Raw genomic sequence first — 22,972 nt, forward strand, 5'->3', positions numbered from 1 at the left:
AGGCATTTTACTTCATTATACAATTTTTATTTCATTATATGATTTGATTCCTTTCCCCATCATGAAGCCAGGGACCCGGCATTATTTCATCCACAGCTAAGGAAAGGAAACCCACACAGAAACTAAGTCATGTGGCCCAAATCACTGCAGGTCTACAGGGCGAAATCAAATGTGAAACCAGATTTCCTGGCTCCCATTCCAGAGATATTTCCCATAGCAATGTAAAAGGCAATTGTGCAACTGTATTGCCATAAGAAGAATAAAAACCAAGTCGCCCAAATCTAAAATCTAAAACATTTTTTCACACTCAAATTAAAGGGAAAGTTATTTGCATATAGATAAAACATCATTTTCTTACTTGGTCTTTTCTTTACTTGATCTTCTTAAGGAAGATGAAGAAGAAATACTTCGTCCATAACCAACATCTGATTTATCTTCCATAGATGAAGGTGGAGAACTAAAAGTTTACACATTTAAAATTATATAGAGATTAAAATAATCTATTTGTCAATAGATTATGGTTTTAGTCCACAAAACAGATTTTTTTCCAAAAGTCATAACTGGAGCTGACTTTTTTTCTTTCTTTTTTTTTTTGAGACAGAGTCTTGCTCTGTCGCCCAGGCTGGAGTGCAGTGGCGCGATATCGCTCACTGCAAGCTCTGCCTCCTGGGTTCACGCCATTCTCCTACCTCAGCCTCCCAAGTAGCTGGGACTACAGGCGCCTGCCACCATGCCTGGCTAATTTTTTGTATTTTTACTAGAGATGGGGTTTCACCGTGTTAGCCAAGATGGTCTCGATCTCCTGACCTCATGATCCACCCACCTCAGCCTCCCAAAGTGCTGGGATTACAGGCGTGAGCCACCGAGCACGGCCTGGAGCTGACTTTTAACAGTGACATACTATTTTTGAAGTATAAAGGAGAAGTTATTTTTTCTTTGTTTGTTCTTTGAGACAGGATCTCACTCTGTCGCCCAGGCTGGGGTGCAGTGGTGCGATTATGGCTCACTGCAGCCTTGACCTCCAGAGCTCAAGCGACCCTTCCATCTCAGTCCCCCAAGTGGCTGGGACTACAGGCATGCGCCACCATACCCGGCTAATTTTTGTATTTTTTGTATAGCTGGGGTTTCACTGTGTTGTCCAAGCTGGTCTCAAGCTCCTGAGCTCAAAAGATCTGCCTGTATCAACCTCACAAAGTGTTGGGATTATAGGTGTGAGCCACTGCAAAAAGACTATTATAAAGCCTCTCATAAGCTAGAACAGAAATTATTTGTATAAAATGTATCACATAAATACTATATGGATATATAGATATACATGATCTCGCTCTCTCTCTCTTTTTTTTTTTTTTTTTTTTGAGATGGAATCTTGCTCTGCTGCCAGCCTAGAGAGTAGTAGTGCAATCTCAGCTCACTGCAACCTCTGCCTCCCGGGTTCAAGCGATTCTCCTGCCTCAGCCTCCTGAGTAGCTGGGATTACAGGTGTGTGCCACCACACCCAACTAATTTTTGTATTTTTTAGTAGAGACAGGGTTTCACCATGTTGGCCTTGATCTTCTGACCTTGTGATCTGCCTGCCTCCGCCTCCCAAAGTGCTGGGATTACAGGCATAAGCCACCGTGCCCGGCCATGATCATTTTAAAGAAAACCATGGAAGCTTTAATTTTTAGCTCTACCATTTACTTCTTATTTCAGAAGAAAAATGTTGGGTGGTAACTGTACTCTAGCACATAGTCCTGGAGAACTGTAAACAGGATTCATCTCAGTTTGCTGCTATTTACACTTTCTTCAATGACTCCATGGTAAGAGGCCTTGACTTCAGGAACACACTTGAAACTGACTGGCAGTATGGAGTCAAAGAGAGAGCAGAGAGCACATTGATTTGCAGTGGTGGCTATTTCATGGTTATTCCATGTCAGGCTATGAGTTTACGAGCCGGTGTTTGTTTTCATGGAGGTGCTAGATACAGGAGAAAAGAGTCTGGGAATCTTCGCATATTCACATGTTGATGGAGAAACAACAACAACAAGCAATATGTGCTTCCCTGCTTCCCCTCTCCCTGCAAAGACTCACACATCAGATTTACTGTTGATTAAGAGTACAGCCCGTAGGTCACTTGGTTCTTGTAAGCAGAGCTCCTTCAAAGGCAACAGTTTGGTGCCAGGATTTATCTGTAAGATAATTTAAGGACCAAAAAGTAGTATCTGCATGGGTCATATTTTTGAAAATGAAAAGAGACAGAATATGTTCTCAGCTGTTTGTGCTGTCTCATTTCACACACACATACACACACATGTACAATATACATACATAAAATTAGAAATAGGAACCTGAAGCTTGTGGATGTTCTTGCCTTTGGGCAGGACAGATCCAGTTCCTTATCATCTTGATTGCTTTACACTCAGCTGCTTCATCCCATCATTATCATCTTGGCCCCTGGAAGTATTTGGATTGGCAAATCCATCTATATACCTAAGGGAGAACTGACTGCCTGCAAAAGTAATTGAATACTGGAACAGATGACTAAAAGTGTTGAGTGTATCTAAAAGTAGGCTAGACAAAGCCCTGTGCAGGCAGTTTCACCAGCTTGGAGGAAGAGGGCTAGACTAGATCACTTTTGAGATCTTTTTCCAATTAAGTTATAGTTGAATCCCTTTCTCATCCAAGATACGTTTCATGGTCCTTTGGAAAGAAGGCAAAAGTGAGCCTTTTAAAATAAGACCAATCCTGTCATTCTTCTGCCCAGGACCTGCCATGGATCCTGTTCCATTCAGAGTAAAGGCCACATCCTTCCAATGTTCTCCAGGACTCACATGACCTGGCCTTCGTTAGCTCTCTGGTCTCCGGTCTGCTCTCTTCCCACTTTGCTAGCCCAGCTCTAGCTGCACCGGCCTTCCTGCTGTGCCTAGCACATGCCAAGCATATATTCACCACATGGCACTCTGCCTAGAAAATAACCCCAGATTTGCCCAGGACTTCCCCAGCCCAAGATTTGCCCGGGACTAAGGCCCTCACCTCCTTCAAGTTTTGGCTTGGAAATGATCACCCCCTCAGTGAGACCCACCTGACCACAACTTCTAAAATTGCAACTGCCCACCACCTCAGGGATCCCCAGCATTTCAGAGCCCCTCATCCTGCCTCTGCCTGCTCTCTTCTCCCTCTATGGCGCCTCTCATTTCTCTCTCTCTCTCTCTCTTTTTTTTTTTTTTTTTTTTCCTTTTATTGAGATGGAGTCTCACTGTGTTGCCCAGACTGGAGTGCAATTGTGCCATCTCAGCTCACTGCAACCTCTGCCTCCAGGGTTCAAGTGATTCTCCTGCCTCAGCCTCTTGAGTAGTTGGGATTACAGGCATGCGCCACCATGGCCGGCTAATTTTTGTATTTTTAGTAGAGACGGGGTCTCATCGTGTTAGCCAGGATGGTCTCTATCTCCTGATCTCATGATCTGCCCGCCTCTGCCTCCCAAAGTGCCGGGATTACAGGCGTGAGTCACCACATTCGGCCCCACGTTGGTTTTCTTAAAGCTGCTTTGTTCTGATGCTGCAACATTCTTTTAAAATTATTATCATTGAAGGAGATGGGCTTCCTGGGAGCGATTTCTTAGTGGTTTATGTGTGTTACAGGGTACGGCGGTAATGGCAGGAGGTGGGGGAGGCAGAAGGGAGAGTAAGAGTCAAGTTTTAGGGAAGCTGTTTTGAATTATTCAAATTTTCTCTAGTTCTCCACTACCACGATTGAGTGCTTCCTGCAACCGGGGCTCAGTGATGTGACTTATGGCCCTGTCTCCTCTGCTTCTTGGAACCAAATTGGTCCAAGAAGGCTTCTGCTGTCAGCCTCACTCCCCGTGTCCTGAGTTCTTGCACCTGCCTGGCAAACCACACTTACAGCTTTTGCACTTCTGAGTTTTCCCGTGACCTCAGGAAGTATACAGGGTTAGTGGTGCTTGCTTTCTGAGCTCTGCCATCTCTAGCTCCCTTGTTCCTCTCTGTGATATATTTTTTTCCTTTTCCTTTTTCTTCCTGCATAGCTTCTGCTTGATCTTGGGAGCTTTTGGCAACCCTTAACATTTTTTGAAGTCTGCAGATCATATCTGCTTCCTAGTTTTGCTTAAAATGGGATTTGTGGGTTTTTAACATTTTCCCCATTCTCCTCATTGCTTTTGGTTTCCAGAAGAAGTAGAAAATACTGACTAAACCAATCATGTAAAAAGGGTCCTCAATATTTTAATTTCTGGCTTCTCACTTCTCTCAACATTCATGTAATAGAAATAATAGAACCCCCAAATTTTGAGTGCTACTTTTTTAAAAAAAAGACAGGTTGGAGGGCAGTGGTGTGATCATAGCTCACTGCATCCTCAAACTCTGGGCTCAAGTCATCCTCCTAACTCCTCCTGAGTAGGTCAGACTACAGATACATGCCACCATACCCAGTTAATGTTTTAAAGTTTTTTATAGAGACAGGGTCTCACTATGTTCCCCAGGCTGATCTCGAACTCCTGCCTCAAGTGATTCTCCTCCCTCAGACTCCCAAAGTTCTGGGATTACAGGCATGAGCCATGTCACCTGCTCCTTCTTTTGTACTTTTTTTTTTTGACAGGGTCTTGCTATGCTGCCTGGGCTGGAGTGCAATGTCTATTCACAGGCACAACCATAGTGCACTGTAGCCTCAAACTCCTGGGCTCTTGGTCTCAAGTAATCCTCCTGCTTCAGCCCCCTGAATAGCTGGGGCTACAGGTATGCATCACCATGCCCACCCAGCTCTTCTTTTGTGTCTTATCTGAAACTTGAGACTGCCACTAGCAAGCTGATTTAATTACAAGTAAGCAGATTCTAGTTAAAACTGAACAAAAAAATGCAAAATCTTATAACTAAAGTTAAGAATAAAGTGCTGATTTTCAAGTTTCTGCCTGTAAAAATATATAAATTACATTAGGTGATTATGAAATTGCAGTGTAATGCCATCAGGATTAAAGACAAATTATTATTGTACATACTAAACTGCAAATAAGTGCTGTCACTTACCCGACCATAATCATAGAATCCATCGTTAATTATGTTACTTGATGACAAATAGCCAGTCTGGCTGTATTTCAGGGAAAGATTGTTGTTGAGCAACTTATTATAAGCTGCCTCACTGAATTTATTTTTCCGAGTTCCTGATAGGTTAACTTCTTCAAGGATATCTAAAGCCCTGTCAATAAAAGCAAAAAGCATTACTCGCTTTATACAAGCCATCGAATACTGAGTCTCCATTTATGTACTGACTTCAGACCCTGAAGGAAGAATGGAGATGGAGCTTAAAGCCTCCCCCACCCTCTTAGTTAAAGTAATACTGACAGAATTATAAAGACAAATCTGCCCTTCTTAAGGATACATATGCCAAGTAGTAACTCATGTTCAAACAGGTGAAAAGGACGCTTTTGGGGGAAAAAGTTCTTTGTTCATCTAAAAGCAAAATTAGTATTGGACCTCAACTTTTTCATCTAACTGGACAATATATGCAAAGAATCCAAATGTTTAGAAATTAATAAATAAAACCTATCTATAGAAACTTAAAACCTGGGGCTGGATGTAATGGCTCATGCCTGTAATCCCAGCACTTTGGGAGGCTGAGGTGGGCTGATCACTTGAGGTCATGAGCGAGACCAGCCTGGCTAACATGGCAAAACCTCATCTCTATTAAAAATACAAAAAAGTAATCCCAGCTACTCGGGAGGCTGAGACAGCAGAATTGTGAAACAGGAGGCAGAGGTTGCAGTGAGCTGAGATTGCACCATTGCACTTTAGCCTGGGCAACAGAGCAAGACTCTGCCAAAAAAAAGAAAGAAAAAAAGGAAGAAAAGAAAAAAGAAAGAAAGAGGAAGGAAGGAAAGAAGGAAGGAAGGAAGGAAGGAAGGAAGGAAGGAAGGAAGGAAGGAAGGAAGGAAGGAAGGCGAAAGAAAGAGAGAGAGAGAAAGAAAGAAAGAAACGAAATTTAAAACCCTGTTCGCTGATGTGTTAAAGGCAACAAATTCATCTGCTTTTGGTCAACAGAACTGATTGGTGAGGGTGGTGAAATGTGGACTTCTGGTGAAAGTTTGAGATGGGTGGGAAAGAAATAGAGGTGGTAGACACAGCTTGCCCATTTAATTTTAGCCTTGAAAGTTGGGAGACAAATAGAATTTGTTTGGCAGTAGCAGAAGAAAGTAAAAGAGAAGCATTCATCAAGATAAAGGGGTTAGAAAAAAATATTGAAGGTGTTTTTTTCAAGGGCAGTGAGGGAGCGTTCAGATGCAATGAATGGGGACCCCTCTGCCTTCCAAGCCAAGGCATGCCCTGGGGACATGCAGAGCTTCTGTGGACTGAGAGAGCAGCGGAGACTTGGCTTGGAATTCTTTGGACCTGAAGAGTGTGCCTCTCCATCTTCTGCTCTTCATCTGAGCCAGAAACTTGAGATGGCACCCACTCACCCGAGCCTGCATAATTCATTGGCCGTCAGCTCGTCACCAGCACAGACCATCACTGCCCAACTGGCGTGCTTCCTCACTTCATCATTCTTGGAGCGTAGCAGCTCTACCAGGGGCTCCAACCCACCAGAATTTCTTAACTAAAAGCAGAAACCAAAATGTTACACATTGAGAGTGTAGAATGTAAACTATTTGTGCTTCTGAAAAAATCTCATTATTTGATTGCTAAAAGTTTTAACTATGTAAAATGCTTTAGAATGTGTCTATCTTTATGTTTATTAAATTCAGTGGGGAAAAATCTATTGCAAACCCTTACACGCAGGAGCCGAGTTTTTGGGCCCCAGGAAAGTATCCCAGGGAGGTCATCCTGATTTTACGTGGGACGGGGACTGCAGCAGGAGTCTATCCTCTCACTGCCCACACGTGGGATGCCCGATGCTTATTCACTCTGCTCCTGAACACTGACTGTTCATTTGGCTCTGTGATAGACAGAATAAGGGGCCCCCAAAGATGTCCTCATCCCTGGAAGGGACTCTGCAGAGATGATTAAGGGTCTTGAGATGGAGAGATTATACTGGATTAGCCAGGAGGGTTCAGTGTAATCACAAGGATCTTTACAAGGGGGGACAGAAGGTGCTGGAAGCAGAAAAAAGAGACATGATGGAAGCAGAGGTTGCAGTGATGCACTTTGAAGATCCAAGGAGGGTCACAAGCCAAGCAACGTGAGAAGCCCCTGGAAGCTGAAAGGGCAAGGACATCAGACACAACTTCAGACTTCTGACCTCCCCAACCATATGATATTGGATTTGCATGGCTCTAAGCCACTAAGTGGTGGTCATTTGTTACAGTGGCAATAGGAAGTTAACACAGTCCCTAAGGTTGAGGCCGGATGAACCGATGCCAGCCAGGACCCCCCACGTCACTGTGCATGGCCACTAAGTCAGCACCACAGCCAAAGCAACACTCAAGCAATTCTCCAGGGAAAGACCCATCTTTGCTATCCATACAGTGTCTTCTCTTCATTTCTTAAAGGACTGAAGAGGAGAAGAAAAAGAAAAGAATTGGATAGAACTCCATTAATTACATTATTAAAAGACATCACTCACGTATAAAATTATTCCAATCAGAAAAAAAAAAAGATTGGGCAGAGTTCTTGTCTCATGTCTAAAATGTAATGCTGCATTATCTATGCACCTGGAGGATAAAAAGAATGCTCTTATTCTACCAGCTTGAATGTGTAGTATCCTAAGGCAAGATCCCCGTGGAATCTGTTCCACTTTCAGTCACTCTCATCGCAAACACGGGGGCCCTGGTGGGGCTTACGTGTTATCACACATGACTTGGACAGCTTAGAAAGTTCACTTGAAGCATCCTTATGCTTAGCAAGCATAAGGTATAATATGAGATAGTAATCTAACACCACATGTCTTTTAGACACATATTTAATTTATTCATTAATTCCTCCATTTATATGTTCACTAATTCATTTAACAACTGTTCATTCAGCATATATTATGTGCCAGGTATATATTAATGACATGAACACAGGGAGTCTCAGTTCCCTTCCCTAAAGTCTCAAGGAGCTTGTAGTCGTTTACACAGAACCATAACATTCAAAAAAGGAAGACAAAAGTTGCAATGGGAGCATAGAGAAAGATGCACCCTAGTTTGAAAACTGAAGAAAGGCCTCCTAGGGGACAGGAGGGTAGAGCTGGATTTTGAAGGAGAAATAGGAATTTATCAGGTGGGGGAAAAGGGAGAAAGCAGAGAAATCAAGCAGGTATAGCTGTGAGAGCAGAGCATTCTGACATAATTACAAGCAGTGTGGCATTTTTGGAGTGAAGAGTTCCACCTGGACGGAGTTGGAGCTTACACCTTTAGGTAGGCAGGTGCAGGTCACGAGGGGCCCTGCAGATGGCACTGAGCAGCTTAACGTTCCCATTGAGGATGTGCAATGCTGTGACCAGGGTCACAGGTTAGAAAGATCAGCCTGGAGCCAGTAAGGGGAATAGGAGGGGAGGGAAAAAAGTAAAGGGTCTCCCGCATATTCCAGGAACTAGGTGGGTGCCCCTGCAGGCTGCATGGAGGTATAAACAGGACCCTTGTCACTGTGCTCCTGATACGCAGCAGAGCACCTGGCATGCAGTAGTTGGTAAATACATATCTGGTGCCTACCACTACCTGAGTGGGTGATCACAAATGAAGTGAGTCAATGGGAACAAACAAGGGAGACAGAATAGAGATCAAAGAGACAGAAGAAAAAGATTAGGCAGTTGTTTGAGCAGACAGCATAGTGTGAAGCATGGGCTCTAGACCCAGATGTGTTCTCATATCCCTGACTCGCCTCTTACCAACTCTGCTTTGAGCGTATTTCTTTACGCCTCATTTTCCTTATCTGTAATATGGGGATTACAAACATACCTATCTCAAATGAGGCTTAAATGCATGTAAAGTGCTTAGCACTGGCACATAGCAGATGCCCAATAAACGTTGGTTTTGTTATTTTTATGGGACAGAGAAGAACAAAGTCCCAGGCTGTTCAAATGAGTGCCATGGTGACATGAAAATGTGAGAAAATTGAGAAAAATAAAAAGATGTTTGTTGATTTAAGTTCAGTTGTATTTTTATTCTTTAAGGAGGCAGAGTCTTTTTGTAGAGATGTGGATCTCCCTATGTTGCCAAGGCTGGCCTCGAACTCCTGGCCTCAAGCAATCCACCTTCCTCGGCCTCCCAAAGTGCTGGGATAACAAGCGTGAGCCACCGCACTTGGCCTAAATAAAGTTTTTCTGAAGATTTAATAGGATCACCATAAACTATCAAGGACATTTTTATATAATAGATTTTCAGATAAATGCAGTTGTATGTTTTAAAATAAGAAATATAAGAGAAACACAAGAGTACATATAACCCACATGTATAATTTAAAGAGTCCTAGTAAAAAGCACACCTGTTTGTCTACTATTCAGCTTAAGAGGTGACCATTTCAATGACACTGAAATTCTACCCGATTACATGCCCCCCTTTCTCCCTACAGAAGCAACCACTTTCTTAAATTTCTGATTCAGCATTCCCTCAATTTTCTTTATAGTTTTAACTTATATGTATGCATGCCAAAACAGCATAGTGCTTAGCTTTGCATCCTTTTGAATGTTACATAAATGGAATCATAAGTATGTATTTTTCTACAATTTGTTTTTGCTTGGCATAATGCTTGTGAACTCATCTCTGTTGACATGTGGGGCTGTAGCTCATTGGTTTTCACTGACATGAGATTCTGTTTTATGGCTACAGCACAATGCATTATCCATTTTCTTAACAATTGGACAATCGGTGTGTTTTCAGTTGTTTAGATATTTTAAACAATGCTTGCTGGTACACAGAGGCAACAGATTCTCTTAGGTTTATACTTAGAAACAGAATTGCTGGGTTTACAAGGCATGGTCACCTTCTTTGCTAATAAACCAAACAAGAAAAGACAATGCCAATTTGTTTTCCACTGTTTTACTAGTTTTGAAGGACTTAAATGATAGGTAGGTTCAATCACTTAAAAATGTTTCAAATGAATCCACCACTAGGTACTAACCAGAAAAATGAGAGAACACATGTTATTAAAATCCTCACCTCTGTCCGGGCCTCAACGTCACACGCAGTTGCGGCGACAGCGAGAGCAGCTTTGCTCTGCACGACTGTGTTTGCAGAACGCAGTGGGCTGATGATGGCATGCATGATGTCGTGATTCTGTATGTTCAGGCGCAGGGGCTCCTGCATGGCCATGTTCATTAATACCGTAGCAGCGTTGGCAATGGCTCCATCTCGTTTACTAGACAGGACGTTTATTAATGGATCAATACCATCAGCTTCAGCAGCAGCGCTGAGTAAATGAAGGAGAAATGAATGTGATTCATCTGAATTCAAAAAATTATCTTTGGAGCATGCAACTGAGCTGCTAAAACAAATGAGTACAGAAATACAATTTTAGAAATAAATTAATTTGCCATGCAGTGAACCCAGAATCGAGCGCTAGTGATTTAAACGGAGTCTGGAAAATTTTGAGCTATGAATGAATTTAAATAATTCTTTTCTACTTGTACAGCTTTTGGTTATAGAAAATATATCATTACTACTTTTAGAAACCTCAGAAATAGATGACTACTACTTCTTTAAAAAATGGTACAACCATTATTATTATTTTTATTTACTTATAAGACCAGGAAATTCTATTTAAAGAAACCCTTATATGATTCCACACACGAACCATAAAATTCTTAGAAAGTTTTCTTGAAGATAACATTTTCCTACCAATTAAGGAAACAAAAGCCTTACAAAGTAGGAATGAATGAGCATGGGAACTCCTGATTTAAGTTAAAATTCATTAGCCTGTCTTCCTCTTCTTCAAATCAGGTTGTTAACTGTAGGCAAAGGTTAACAGAACCAGCAAATCATTCTGCATGAGAATACTGCTTTTACAAATTAAACATTAAAGATCAAAGTCATGATATGGATATAAATAGATAATTTTAGTAATGTAGGCATATTCCGTTATTAAATTTCCTGTCTCTAATATAAAAAGACTACAGTTACTATTAATATGCTAACATTTTTTCACAATTAGGTAACCTGTATCTTCTTTTAAGAGCACAGAATAGCCCTTGTTTTTGAGCGCCCGGTTTTCCCAGGCAGTCTCCCTTACCAAGTTCTAGCCAGTCCCTACCCTGCTTAGCTTCCAAGATCAAGCCAGGGTCGAAGGGCTCCAGGCACCAGCTGTCCTGGTTTTTAAATCAGTTTAAAGCTCATAGGTAGTAAAAATAAAAATGAGAGCATTTTAATGAGTGGGAGATAATTTAGTTATGTTCTTCAATGTTTGGAAGTGCTATAAATAGGAGATGTTCCAAGCAATAAGATAAAGAGAGCATCCTGGTTTTAAAGGGAGACCCAAAATTCTGTTTTCAAAATCCATTTAAATCATCATAGTAATAGAAGTCAAGACAGTAAAAATACTTGAGATGTCAATAATATGAACATCTCTTTCACGTTTTTGACCCTTTTTTTCATTTAGGATTATATAAGAATAACCAAAATTTAAAAAAAACAATTGAAGCTATATGATTCAGCCCATCACCCTGTATTGTGATGAATTAAATTTAATTTGGTACTGTCACCTCAATTTGCTTATTGTGAAGGAGGACTCACAACTTCAAGAAAAGAAGTTATGACAATCGTCCATCAGAGAGGAGGTAAATGAAATCTCCATAAAAAGACTGGTAGCCGTAGGTGTAAGGAGGCTGTGGCTGTGGCACCAGCTCTGAAAGAAACTGAACCACAGTGACTGGGCAGGAATGTAATGAAGAGGGACAGCAGCTCTGGAGAATGAAGGGCTCAGTTGGTGTCACCCTCGCAGGACCACCTCCCAGCCTGGCTTATATAAACCAGTCCATCAAACACACCACATCCCACAAAGGCAAAAGCAGAGCCTCGCTTCATTTCTACTCATTCTCCAGTCCTTGTACATTTAACCCTTCTTTGGTATCTCCCTTTCCTTCTCTAGGATGACGTCCCTTAAAATTAAAATTTGGTTAGATGACATGGAACCAAAATTTACCTCTACAAAAATATCCAAAGGCCTTGCATCACTCACTATAATAGCCCAGGGGTCAGCATTTAATTTCCTTTCCTAGGGGATAAAATAAGCATTCTTAAGATAATTTCACTTTTCATCTTCTCTCCTATTATTAATTGGCATGGTGTTCATTAGCTTTTATGAAAGAGGGAAAAGTTGGAGGTTCTAATATATTAGTTTATCAGAAACATCTCATATTTTACAATGGAAATATTGAATACTTTTACAACTGCCAGCAAAATGTTAAATTATACATATTTTCTAATTAATAATATATACTTAACCTACTCAAAATCATTTTTTTCCTTTAACTTATTTTCAGGTATTTAACGCAATCAGCCCCTTAAACCAAATACCTTGTATTTTTTAATCATTGTAAACATGGCTTGGCCAAAATGCATGATTCCTTTGTCACTTGGTGGTTTTCCTTGAGAATGTTCACTTTTTAAAACATTCTGGAGAGTTAAGAAAAAGCATACAATTGGCCGGGCGCGGTGGCTCAAGCCTGTAATCCCATCACTTTGGGAGGCCGAGACGGGCGGATCACGAGGTCAGGAGATCGAGACCATCCTGGCTAACACGGTGAAACCCCGTCTCTACTAAAAAATACAAAAAACTAGCCGGGCAAGGTGGTGGGCGCCTGTAGTCCCAGCTACTCGGGAGGCTGAGGCAGGAGAATGGCGTGAACCCGGGAGGCGGAGCTTGCAGTGAGCCGAGATAGCGCCACTGCACTCCAGCCTGGGCGACAGAGTGAGACCCCGTCTCAAAAAAAAAAAAAAAAAAAAAAGGCATACAATTGCAGGGTACTTCAATGGCATCCAGGATAGAGGCAGAAGTATTTTAAGTAAATGCATACAATAAATTCTCAAAGACTTTGTCTTTTGTGTGTACCAGGGAGTTTCTGGAAAACTAAGGGAGTTCGCAGGGTCATACATCATCTTTTTCGCTTGTCTTGTAAACTAAGAAACTAAGAAAAATTAGATCATGGAGATACGGGAATTTCCATCAGGTTTATCTGAACACTCAGCCTTTCTGCTTTGATTTTGTTTCTTTTTTTCTCCTCTACAAAGGCATGTTTTGACTTGGTTCATTTATATCTCTACCTTCTGCTCTTTTCTTTGCTCTTCATGGAGACAGTAAAGGGAAATGCATAAAAACCTAGCTGTTCAAAAAACCAAAGATTCTAGTACACAGTGGAATATAGCTTTTACTAAATTGAACATAAATGCCAGCACAGAAAGATGAATCGTGCAGGCACAGCTGGCACAACCTGCATTATATGTACATATTTGCCCATAATTTGCTATATGCAGCACTAAGTCTAAAAAGAATAACTGAGATTAACTTATTATGGTGGAAAATTAAACTATTATTCTTACCTTAAAAAAGCTAATTTTATATATAGAAGTAGAGTGCAGAATTTGTACTTTAAAACCAAAAAAGAATTGAACAAAATTCTTTTAAACAAAATTGTTTGTTTAAAAAACAAAAAAGAATTGAATTAATTCTGTTTATTTCAAACCTCAGACATTCTGTTGTATTTTTCCCTGTACACAAGCTGCAGCCTGTCATATTTTTAAAACACATTTCGGTTTCCCAAATAGTATAGCATTATCCAGATGAATGGGATGGAAGTCAAACTGCTTTGTTTCAAAATCCAGAATTATAGGGCCATATGTCATCACAATAATTTGAAAATATTTTCTGATATTTACTATCATTAGTCTCCATCCAGTTGGAGTTTAATCAAGTAAGAGTTTAAAATGTAAATTGGGAAAAAAACAAACTAAAAAACAAATATGGGAATGTATAAAAACATCTGTTTATATCATTTGATATATGTAAACAGAGGTGAAGCTTGACATGCCATGTGACGTCAATCTATTAGCAACTCCTGTCTATTTTCCTCCTCCATGTTTCTCTAATCTCTCCCTTCTCTCCATCCTCCCACAGAATCCAATTCAGCACCCTCTCTTGTGGGTTGATGTAAACAATCTCCTAAGAGGTCTCTCCTCACCCTCTCCAGTCCTTCCTCTGTCTTACAGCTAAAGTGATGTTTTAAAATTATAACCATATTGCTCCCCTACTTAAACTTTCACGGTTTCCCAGTGCTTATGATAAAGTTCTCAATTTTTTCTTTTTCTTTTTTGTTATATTTTAAATTATTTTTCTAGAGATGGAGTCTTGCTGTGTTGCCTAGGCTAGTCCTGAACTCCTGGCCTCAAGCAATCCTGCCACCTCGGCCTCCCAAAGTGCTGGAATTACAGGAGTGAGCCACCATGTCTTGCCTACCCCCAAATTTCTGACATGGCCTCTGAGGCCTTACACAAGCGGCCCCCACTTCTCACGCCAGCCCCATGCACCCCCCCCCCACCCCCCACCCCAGGCCAACTCTTCCTGTTGCTCCGTGCTCTAGGCTTCTCTTGCAGCCTTCAATAGGCCAGGCTCTTTCCCACATTAGGGCTCCCCTATGCTGTTCCCATTTCCTGACATCCTCTTGCCCCAGGACAATGCCCAGCCCTCTTTCACAGCTCAGCATATATGTCTTTTCCTCAAGGAGGCACTTCTGGATCTCCAAACTGGATTTCTTTTTAACGTGAGCTCAGAGCATTTGTGTGCTAAATATACACATTTCTTTTTGTTTAAAAATATGATGTTCTGGCATAAATGTTTACATCAGAAGAAAGTAACAATTTAAAAATGTTACTTTGCAGCACTCATGAATGGAATTCAGCAGATTTTTCATTCAAATGCCCAAGCCCCACAATAAAAGAGCACTTACAGAAAGGACACTAAGAACATCACTGAGGAAAAATTCAAACACAGATAGCATCTATGGCTCACTAAAACTATCGTGCGACATCATGTCTCTGTCTTTGCACTGGTGGCGCCTTTGTCCCAAACACCCTTCGCTATCCCTCTGGCACTTGTGGCTGGAGAACACTAGCTCACTCTTCACTCTCTGCTTACCTGTCCCTTCCTCTGCAAAGTCATCTGTGACCATCATAGCCCTCCTTGTTAATCACACCCTCCTCTGTGCTATGTCTGTACCTGGTACATACCTCTTAGAGGTAATATTTGAGTCTTATTTATATTTTCGGTGCTGAGAAGATCAATATATTTTAATTGACTCGAATCAACTCAAGGTGAGTGAGCAGAAATCCACTGCCGGTATTGAGGAGGAGGGAGGGGGAAAGTGCTTAGCTCAGCTTTAAGTTTGTAAGAAGGGATAGGATCCAGCAACACTGGGATTTCCAGTTTTATCACTTACAGCTGCTCTTGAAATTGGTTCATTTCCTCCCTGCCCTCATGCTTCTCCAATTATACAGTGAGGTAAGTTTTAGATGGTATTCAAGAAATAAAAATTTGCACTTTAGACTTCTTGGGAATATATTCATCTCTTTTATCAAGGGATATCTCTATTTTGTCTTTGCAGACATTGTTGACTCTGTTTATTTGAGTGTGCACCAGATGACACCATTTGGTACCTTTCAGAGTTGAATCCTTGCTGCAATTTGAGGTTCACATTCAACCCATCTGCAAAGTCTGGTAACATGAATCAAGGGTGACCTTGGGCAGAATAGAAATCTGTTTAACAGAGCCCACATACAGGGTAATATGTGGAACCCGATGGAACAGATGGTGATATTGGCAATAAGAACCTTGTTTGTTAACAGTGATTACAACCATTCCCACCAGCATGACTTTTCATATGTCTCCGTGAGTTTTGTCACACCAAGGAAGACATATTGGTGGCAGACATGCTGCAAGTGGTCAGGGGCGCTGTGTATGCAGCAGCGACTCAGAGCTGGCATTTTTAAGCCTTGCCGGCTGCAGGAAGTCTGGACAGGTGGAACACTGGACGTTATGATAAACAAGTCTCCCAGTTGTCACAGTCAGATTTGGAATGCTATAAACAAAATTCCTGACTCTTGTTCCAGCCGGTTTCTCAACAAAGGTAATGATCCAAGAAGTGGAGTGTGTTTGCTAAATTGGTCAATTTCTGAGTCCAGAACAGGGATCATCCCACCACAGCTCCACAGCTGCAGGACGTTAGTATATGTGCCCCAAACTCTGGCTGAACTCCAGGATTGATAAAACTAGCCAAGAGAATGTTCTTCTTTTAAATAAATATTATTTAAGAAGTTTTTCACAATTAAGGGAGAGAACCAATTAATTGTAAGCAAATGCTTAAAATGAAGGTTTTAAAATTAACGTAATTAAAGTAAAGCCCAGCCACAGGGGAAAAAATGTGTTTGCATCTATAGCAAAATAAGAAAAATGCCAAAACATGCTAGGAAATATGTGAAACCAAATTGATTACATCATATTGATGCACCTTAGCAGTTTTCATTTTGAGACTTTCAGAATTTGCTTTGATGTTGCAGCCACGGTGACATTATGCTTTCTCAAAGAGAACAGCATGACTGCAAAGAGAATAGCGAGTGCTGCCCCGGCACTTCCACAAAGAGCGTGCATGTTTTTGCTACCGATTTTGAGGCAGTCAATCAAAGTCTGGGGAAATCAAATGTAATTTCCTCCCAAGTGACACGGAGCCTTTATTGACCTATCTGTTCAATCACAATACTTCACTTCCATACATGCTACCTTCTGTTTCAAATGCTAGAATGCCCTACTTGTAATTAACTATCTTCCATAAGCAAAGAACAACTCTCTTTTGCATGGCTGACTTGTCTCCTAATAAAATAGGAATGATGGTCAAGGAGTTAGGATATTCATAATAAATGACTTTTGCAGCTACCAAATGTTTCTGTTTAGCCTGGAAATCAGCCTATTTACATATCTGTCAATGACAAGGGAAACAATCCCAAAGTAATTAGAGATACCATGTTGTTGATATTCTTAACTAAATAATAAGGATGCCGAATGCTCTAGTGCGACAGCAAACAAACAAACAAAAAATCCCTGCGCTTGCCAGGACTGGTTTATTCTGAGCAGCTCAGATGTCACTTCTTCAGAGAGCCCTTCCTTGACAAGCCATGTATCATTCTCTAGGCCCCTTTCCTAACCTGGGGCCATGGTCCTCTCTCCACATTATGCTGTTTTAAGTTTACCTATACTGTAATAGTTCTGCAATTATCTTTTTAAAATTATTCATGTACTGCTGGCCTCCCTGACTGAAATGTAGGCCTGATGTGTTCCTTTCCTATGGTACCCAAGAGCCTAGCACAGTGCGCAGCAGGTAAAGAATACCTAGATAATGGTAGAATCACTACCAAAAAAACCCTCAAAACCAAACCAAACCGAAAAAAAAAAAACCCTGCACTCAAGGTGGTAAGTTCCCTACCTTTAGGGATGAAATGGTAACAGCTATAAAGATGAATCACATCTGGGCCCCAGTGGAAGCTGGATTCCAGACTCCCTGTGATATGGTTAGGGGGCAATTGCTTACTTGCACAAAATACAGTAGATCATTTGTTTCATAGTTTAAAAAGACAGGATGCAGAGAGACTAAAACTTGCTCAAAAGTAAGTTAATCAACAGAGACTGGGAAAAAAAAAAAAATGCATGGTTTTCTGACCTTTATTACTTTTTACATTTTTTAACCTCTTAAGCTTTAAAAAATATAGTATTTTCAAGAAAACAAAAACCAACAGAATTTCCTTGCTTTAGGACATTATTCCTTAGGGAATGGAAAATGAGAAAGAAGAGGAGGCAGAGGAAGCAGAGAGGAGGAGGCAGAAGAAGCAGAGAGGAGGAGAGGGGAGACTGGTGAAAGGAACCCAGGGGAAAAAGGTGGAGGGAGGGTCAGAAGCAAAGAGAAAGGGAAAGGAAGGGATGAAAGATGACTGCAAAGGTACCCACTGGAGTGAGTACAAGGAGTGCTGGCCATTCAGTCTGGAGGAATTCAAAGAGATCATGAATTTCAGCACAAGGGAAATTTCTGGTGGGGAAAATGTGGAGAAGTTAAGGGTCCTGGAGGCATTGATGAGGAAAAAATGAGATAAAAGTTGCCAGGGTGGAGAGTAAGAGGTTCAGTTCCTACCAGCTCCCTGGGGATCTACAGAACAGACCATCTCTGTGAACTGTGAGTAAGCACTGGGCCTTGGTTTCCTCATCTGCATAATGGGCATGACAATAATATTCCTTCCCCCATAGAACCGCTCTGGGATTTAATGATATATTCCACTCAAGGACTTAGCTCAGTACGTGGCCCATAACTGTCAGCTTTCAACATCATCATCCTCCTCCTCTTAACATTCAGTGAGCCACAGGGGTAGAGAGTTTCAGATCGTGTAAACGTAAGATCATATTGCAAAACGTGTGTGTGCAGGAAAATTTCATTTTCAGACAATTTTTAGCTAAACAGCCAAATCTCCTACACCTGCAGGGCTAGAGCTGGGGCAGTTTCCTCAGGAATCCTACCCAAGCCTTTCCACTCAAGTGTAATCAATGAGCGGTAAGGACAATTTCCAGAGTGAAGAAAATCAAGAGAAATGATTAATATAAAAGTCAAGGGTTGGTAAAATAAACTTATATAGGTTTAAGTATGCTTCAAATTGAAAGGGGGGGGAATCACATAATATAAAGATTTCCTCTGAAAATCAGTAATGTTCGAAATTAAACCTGAAAGAGAATACTAGCAACTTTAAAAAGAGGTTATGCAAATATCAGTCTCTGCACTGTAGGTAATAAAAGTAGCATGGATAATTTTCTAATTGAACATTTTATGGGATTCATTTGGCCTCACAAAATCAGTAGCTAATCAAATTCAAACTGTTGGTCAAGGTCAGGTGGGCATCCACTGACATGAAATGGGGATGGGGAATCCACTTGTTCTATTGCAAAATTAAACTTTTCATTCTGTGTTTTCCAAATTCAGAATGAATTTTCCAATCCAGTATAACCAATGTTTAGAATAAGATTCCATCGTCCCAGCTACTCGGGAGGCTGAGGCAGGAGAATGGCATGAACCCAGGAGGCGGAGCTTGCGGTGAGCTGAGATCGCGCCACTGCATTCCAGCCTGGGTGACAGAGTGACACTCCGTCTCAAAAAAAAAAAAAAAAAAAAAAAAAAAAAAAAAAAAAAAAAAAAAGATTCCATCAGACAGGGAGGAATCTAGGCTCTAAGGGGCAGAAATGAAAAGCATCCACTCAGTAAACTTGGACGGAAATAATGCAAGAATAATTCTCAGGTTTACCGTGAGGACTTCTCCCATTTATTTTATCTAATAATTCCAGAGGACTTTTAAGGTAACACGCTAAATACGTTCTTCCAGAGGTCATCCTTAATAAAAAACAAAACCTCCTAAAAAGGTATGAAATTAGCTATGTTATCTTGCCAGATACTCATATTGTGAGTATTCTAATTCAAATGATCTAGAATTTTGCAACAAAGTGATATAAATGAGAATGTAAAACAAAATCTATTATACAAAGTCAAGAGCAAAAAATCAACTCTAACCATAATAGCAATGAGATTTCTTACGTTATGTTGTCCAAGAGTATTACATTTATCCTATCTGGTTATATTGCACAGAAGATGTACAGCTACCGGTACAACGAATGCGTCAAAACATTTGTAAATGACTACACCTTAATAGAGGACAAAGTCAAACGCAAGCATCTGTTAAACACACGTTTAGCAGTGGAATATTATCTCTAATAGCACCATGTTGAAATGATTTTCAGATCGGAATCTTTTTAAAATGTTTTGAAAATATTATCTCAGGTACACTGGAGAGTCTTTCAAATTAAATTAACGTACATTTCATTAAACTACAGAGCAGTCCTTCCATTACCTTTTTTGCCCCTCCCCCAACATCCTCCTAAATGGCCACTAGGGGTCAGTATGAAGACGCAGTTCCCTGCGTTGTTAGAAGGGAAAATGGAACTCTCCGAAAACGAAAAACCCTATGCAACAAAGACAATAGCTGTACAACCTCAGCAACATTAAGTGCAACCTGTACATCAAGTCTACAACATGAACTTGCATTTTTCATGGGACTACGTTTTAATTTTGTAAATCACTGTGGACTATCTCTATGGCCAATGCTTCTTTAGTAAAAAGTATTCTAAATGACAGGACTACTTATGTAAGTGGGCCTGTGTAACTGGCCAAGAAGTGTGCTCTAAGAATAGGGTGTTAACATTTGTTTTTCAAAGGGTGATGGGACACATGTCTAGCTATTTCATCTCTTCCTGTACAGGGATGGAGAAGGAAAAGTGAAACTTGTGGTTTGTATTTTGCTAACTTTAAGAGATGGTCCCCCCTTCAGAATGGCCATCGTCGGTCCCTGCACTCAGCCTTCATTCCACCATGAAATATAGGCAATTCTAAGGAATAACCATTAGCCTAAAATCAATAGAATAAAAGAAATGGTAACAATAAATACACAAATACATTACCTTCCCACTAAATTTACTGAATGGGAGAGAGATTTTTCAAAAGGTTTGAAAAGTGCTTTCTATTTCTGCTGGAGAAATTTAACATTCCAGGAAATCACTTCAGATCATGCCCCTCCCTGACACTACTGAAATGACTGATAAGGACTTTGGTCACTGTGAGTAAATGCAGCACTGATTTTTCTTGAAGCACTAGATGAAGTATTGACTTTTCTTGAAACATGTGTGAAGCTCTGTATGTGGCATACATTCTAAAGTTTTCTCTACAAATTGCATGGCATTCTTTGGCATGATACACCATGAATAATTCTAATAAGTATTAAAATTAGTCAATGCTTTATTTCTATGTTAGTGAAGAGAATGTTTAATACTGATAATACAAAATGACAAGTCATCCATATATAACGAGGACATTCTAAGGTTCCCAAAGCACTCAAATGCACATCCATATAATTTGGGGGCATTCTATCTGTTTGTGGAGTCCCTTTGGAGTGTAGTGCTTACAATTTCATATTCCCTTGTGCAGTCCTGACCATAGGGAAAACAATAGCAAGACAGTTTCTGGGGAAGAGCTTTGTGTCTCTGGTATTGTAGAAGCTGGCAATGGGCTAGTAATCAATCAATTAATTGTTTTAGTCACCATCTATGTGCTAACATTTGGAACTTTCTTGGGTCACTGCTGTCATGGAAAGTCAAAAGGGGTACAAAAATTAAAAAATAAAAAGCAAAGAAATGGAAAGAAAAAGGTCTCTAAGATTTAGGGAAATAACTCAGTTCTCCATGGGGATAGCATGGAATAATTATGAAGAATCAGGGCTATTGTGATCTATATGTAAACAAGGGGCTTATGATCATGCATTTACTGTAACAAAACTTCAGTTCTCACTTTTCTATAGGTATTAAAATAATTGTAGTTATTACTGTTTATATTTTTATTTTGTTAATTGCATTTTATTTCCTAAGATAATTGCATCTTTTGAAAACTATCTAGCCAACATTTATACTAATCTTTATTAGTTCTGAACATTTATTCTAATTTTTTCATGGTTTACCAGTGGCCAAATTTAGTTAGCATTTCCAAAGGGAAGTGATAAACACTGAACCCTTTTTCTTCTTGGAATAACTTAAACTCTAATTCTGATCAGATCCAACAGATGGCAGTGATGTTATAAATTAATAGTTTAAAACATTCTTTTAATATGTAGGGTCTGCTCCTCAGAGAATAATTCTCTCAGTACTTGCATAAATAATCTGGAACTTTGATATGATTAATTAGATAGAAGCATACAGGATAAATACAACATGAAATTTAGCTGAAAATAATATTTTCTATGTCAAAAATAAACAGTTTTCTCATTTCCAAAAGGCATTACAAATTGATAACTGTCAAAGAGATTAGCAGTATACTAAGAAAGGCTATGTGTCCAAACCAACTAAATGGGTTACATTTTTCTATAAAATTCATTATTGCTTCTCGGTTTCCATTTTTATCTGTTCCTTTCTACGGGCATTGTTTTAGCCTTCTCACCTTTTATTTATTCACTTAAAAATAGTTTTACTTTGCTTTCTCCTTTCACTGCTAATACGTGAATCTGGCTGTTCTTGTCTCCTTTTACTATTCCTTTATAAAAGGCATAGTTATTTTTATTCTTATTCATTGCCTTTTCATATTTTTACCCACTTTAAGCAATCGTTATTCTGTAGATAATAAAGAATTAGAAGTATCAATAGCAGGCTCTTACAGGGAAGCCTCCACTGTTGCTTCTGTTTTCCAAGTTATGTAAAAACAAAGAAAACAACCCTGATGATTGCTTTCTGCTTTAAGTAATGGCCATTATTGATTGTTTGACAACAGACTTTGTTTGTCAAATACACTTTGTTTTCCTCACTGTCCTTTTACTTTTGGGGGTTTTGTTTTGGTTTTTTTGTTTGTTTGTTTTTTGTTTTGTTTTGTTTTGTTTTGTTTTGTTTTAAGATGGAGTCTCACTCTGTCACCCAGACTGGAGTGAAGTGGCGTGATCTCGGCTCACTGCAACCTCTGCCTACAGGGTTCAAGCGACTCTCATGCCTCAGCCTCCCAAGTAGCTGGGATTCCAGGTATGCACCACCACACCCGGCTAATTTTTGTATTTTTAGTAGAGACAGGGTTTCACCATGTTGGCCAGGCTGGTCTTGCACCCCTGACCTCAAGTGATCCACCCGCCTTGGCTTCCCAAAGTGCTGGGATTGCAGATGTGAACCACCTTTGCCTGGTCATTTTTTGGTTTTATTTTTGATGTAAGCCTATTTTCCTTCAAATACCTACTATGGGATGGACACTGTTCTAGATGCTTGGGATGCATCAGTGAATTAAATAGATGAAGGCTGCTCCCTTCGTGGATGCTAGTGGTTGGTGGGGGCGGGGGGGGGGCCGGATGGTGCAGGGAGGTGGATGGTACAGAAAATAAATGATGATGTGTACTAAGGTGAGTTACCTGCTATGTTAGAAAATTATAAGAGTATGTGAAAAAGGCAGCAGGGAAGGAGTGTTGAGAATATGCATGTGT

General features: G+C 40.3%; 1 protein-coding gene across 7 annotated transcripts in view; it reads right to left on the bottom strand.

Annotated features, from left to right (window-relative positions):
* Positions 1 to 22,972, bottom strand: part of ARMC3 (armadillo repeat containing 3) — a 121,378-nt gene that overhangs the window by 30,356 nt on the left and 68,050 nt on the right. For all 7 annotated transcript variants that reach the window (XM_017867445.1, XM_017867444.1, XM_017867443.1 and 4 more), the window contains 5 exons: positions 10,064 to 10,313; positions 6,446 to 6,582; positions 5,019 to 5,187; positions 2,071 to 2,168; positions 359 to 457 (listed from right to left, as the gene is read on the bottom strand). In XM_017867445.1, coding sequence (XP_017722934.1) covers positions 359 to 457; positions 2,071 to 2,168; positions 5,019 to 5,187; positions 6,446 to 6,582; positions 10,064 to 10,313 — 753 coding nt within the window. The remainder of the gene's footprint in view (positions 1 to 358; positions 458 to 2,070; positions 2,169 to 5,018; positions 5,188 to 6,445; positions 6,583 to 10,063; positions 10,314 to 22,972) is intronic.

The sequence above is a fragment of the Rhinopithecus bieti genome, unplaced genomic scaffold (assembly GCF_001698545.2).
Source record: "Rhinopithecus bieti isolate Rb0 unplaced genomic scaffold, ASM169854v2 scaffold_3041, whole genome shotgun sequence".
Classification (NCBI taxonomy): domain Eukaryota; kingdom Metazoa; phylum Chordata; class Mammalia; order Primates; family Cercopithecidae; genus Rhinopithecus; species Rhinopithecus bieti.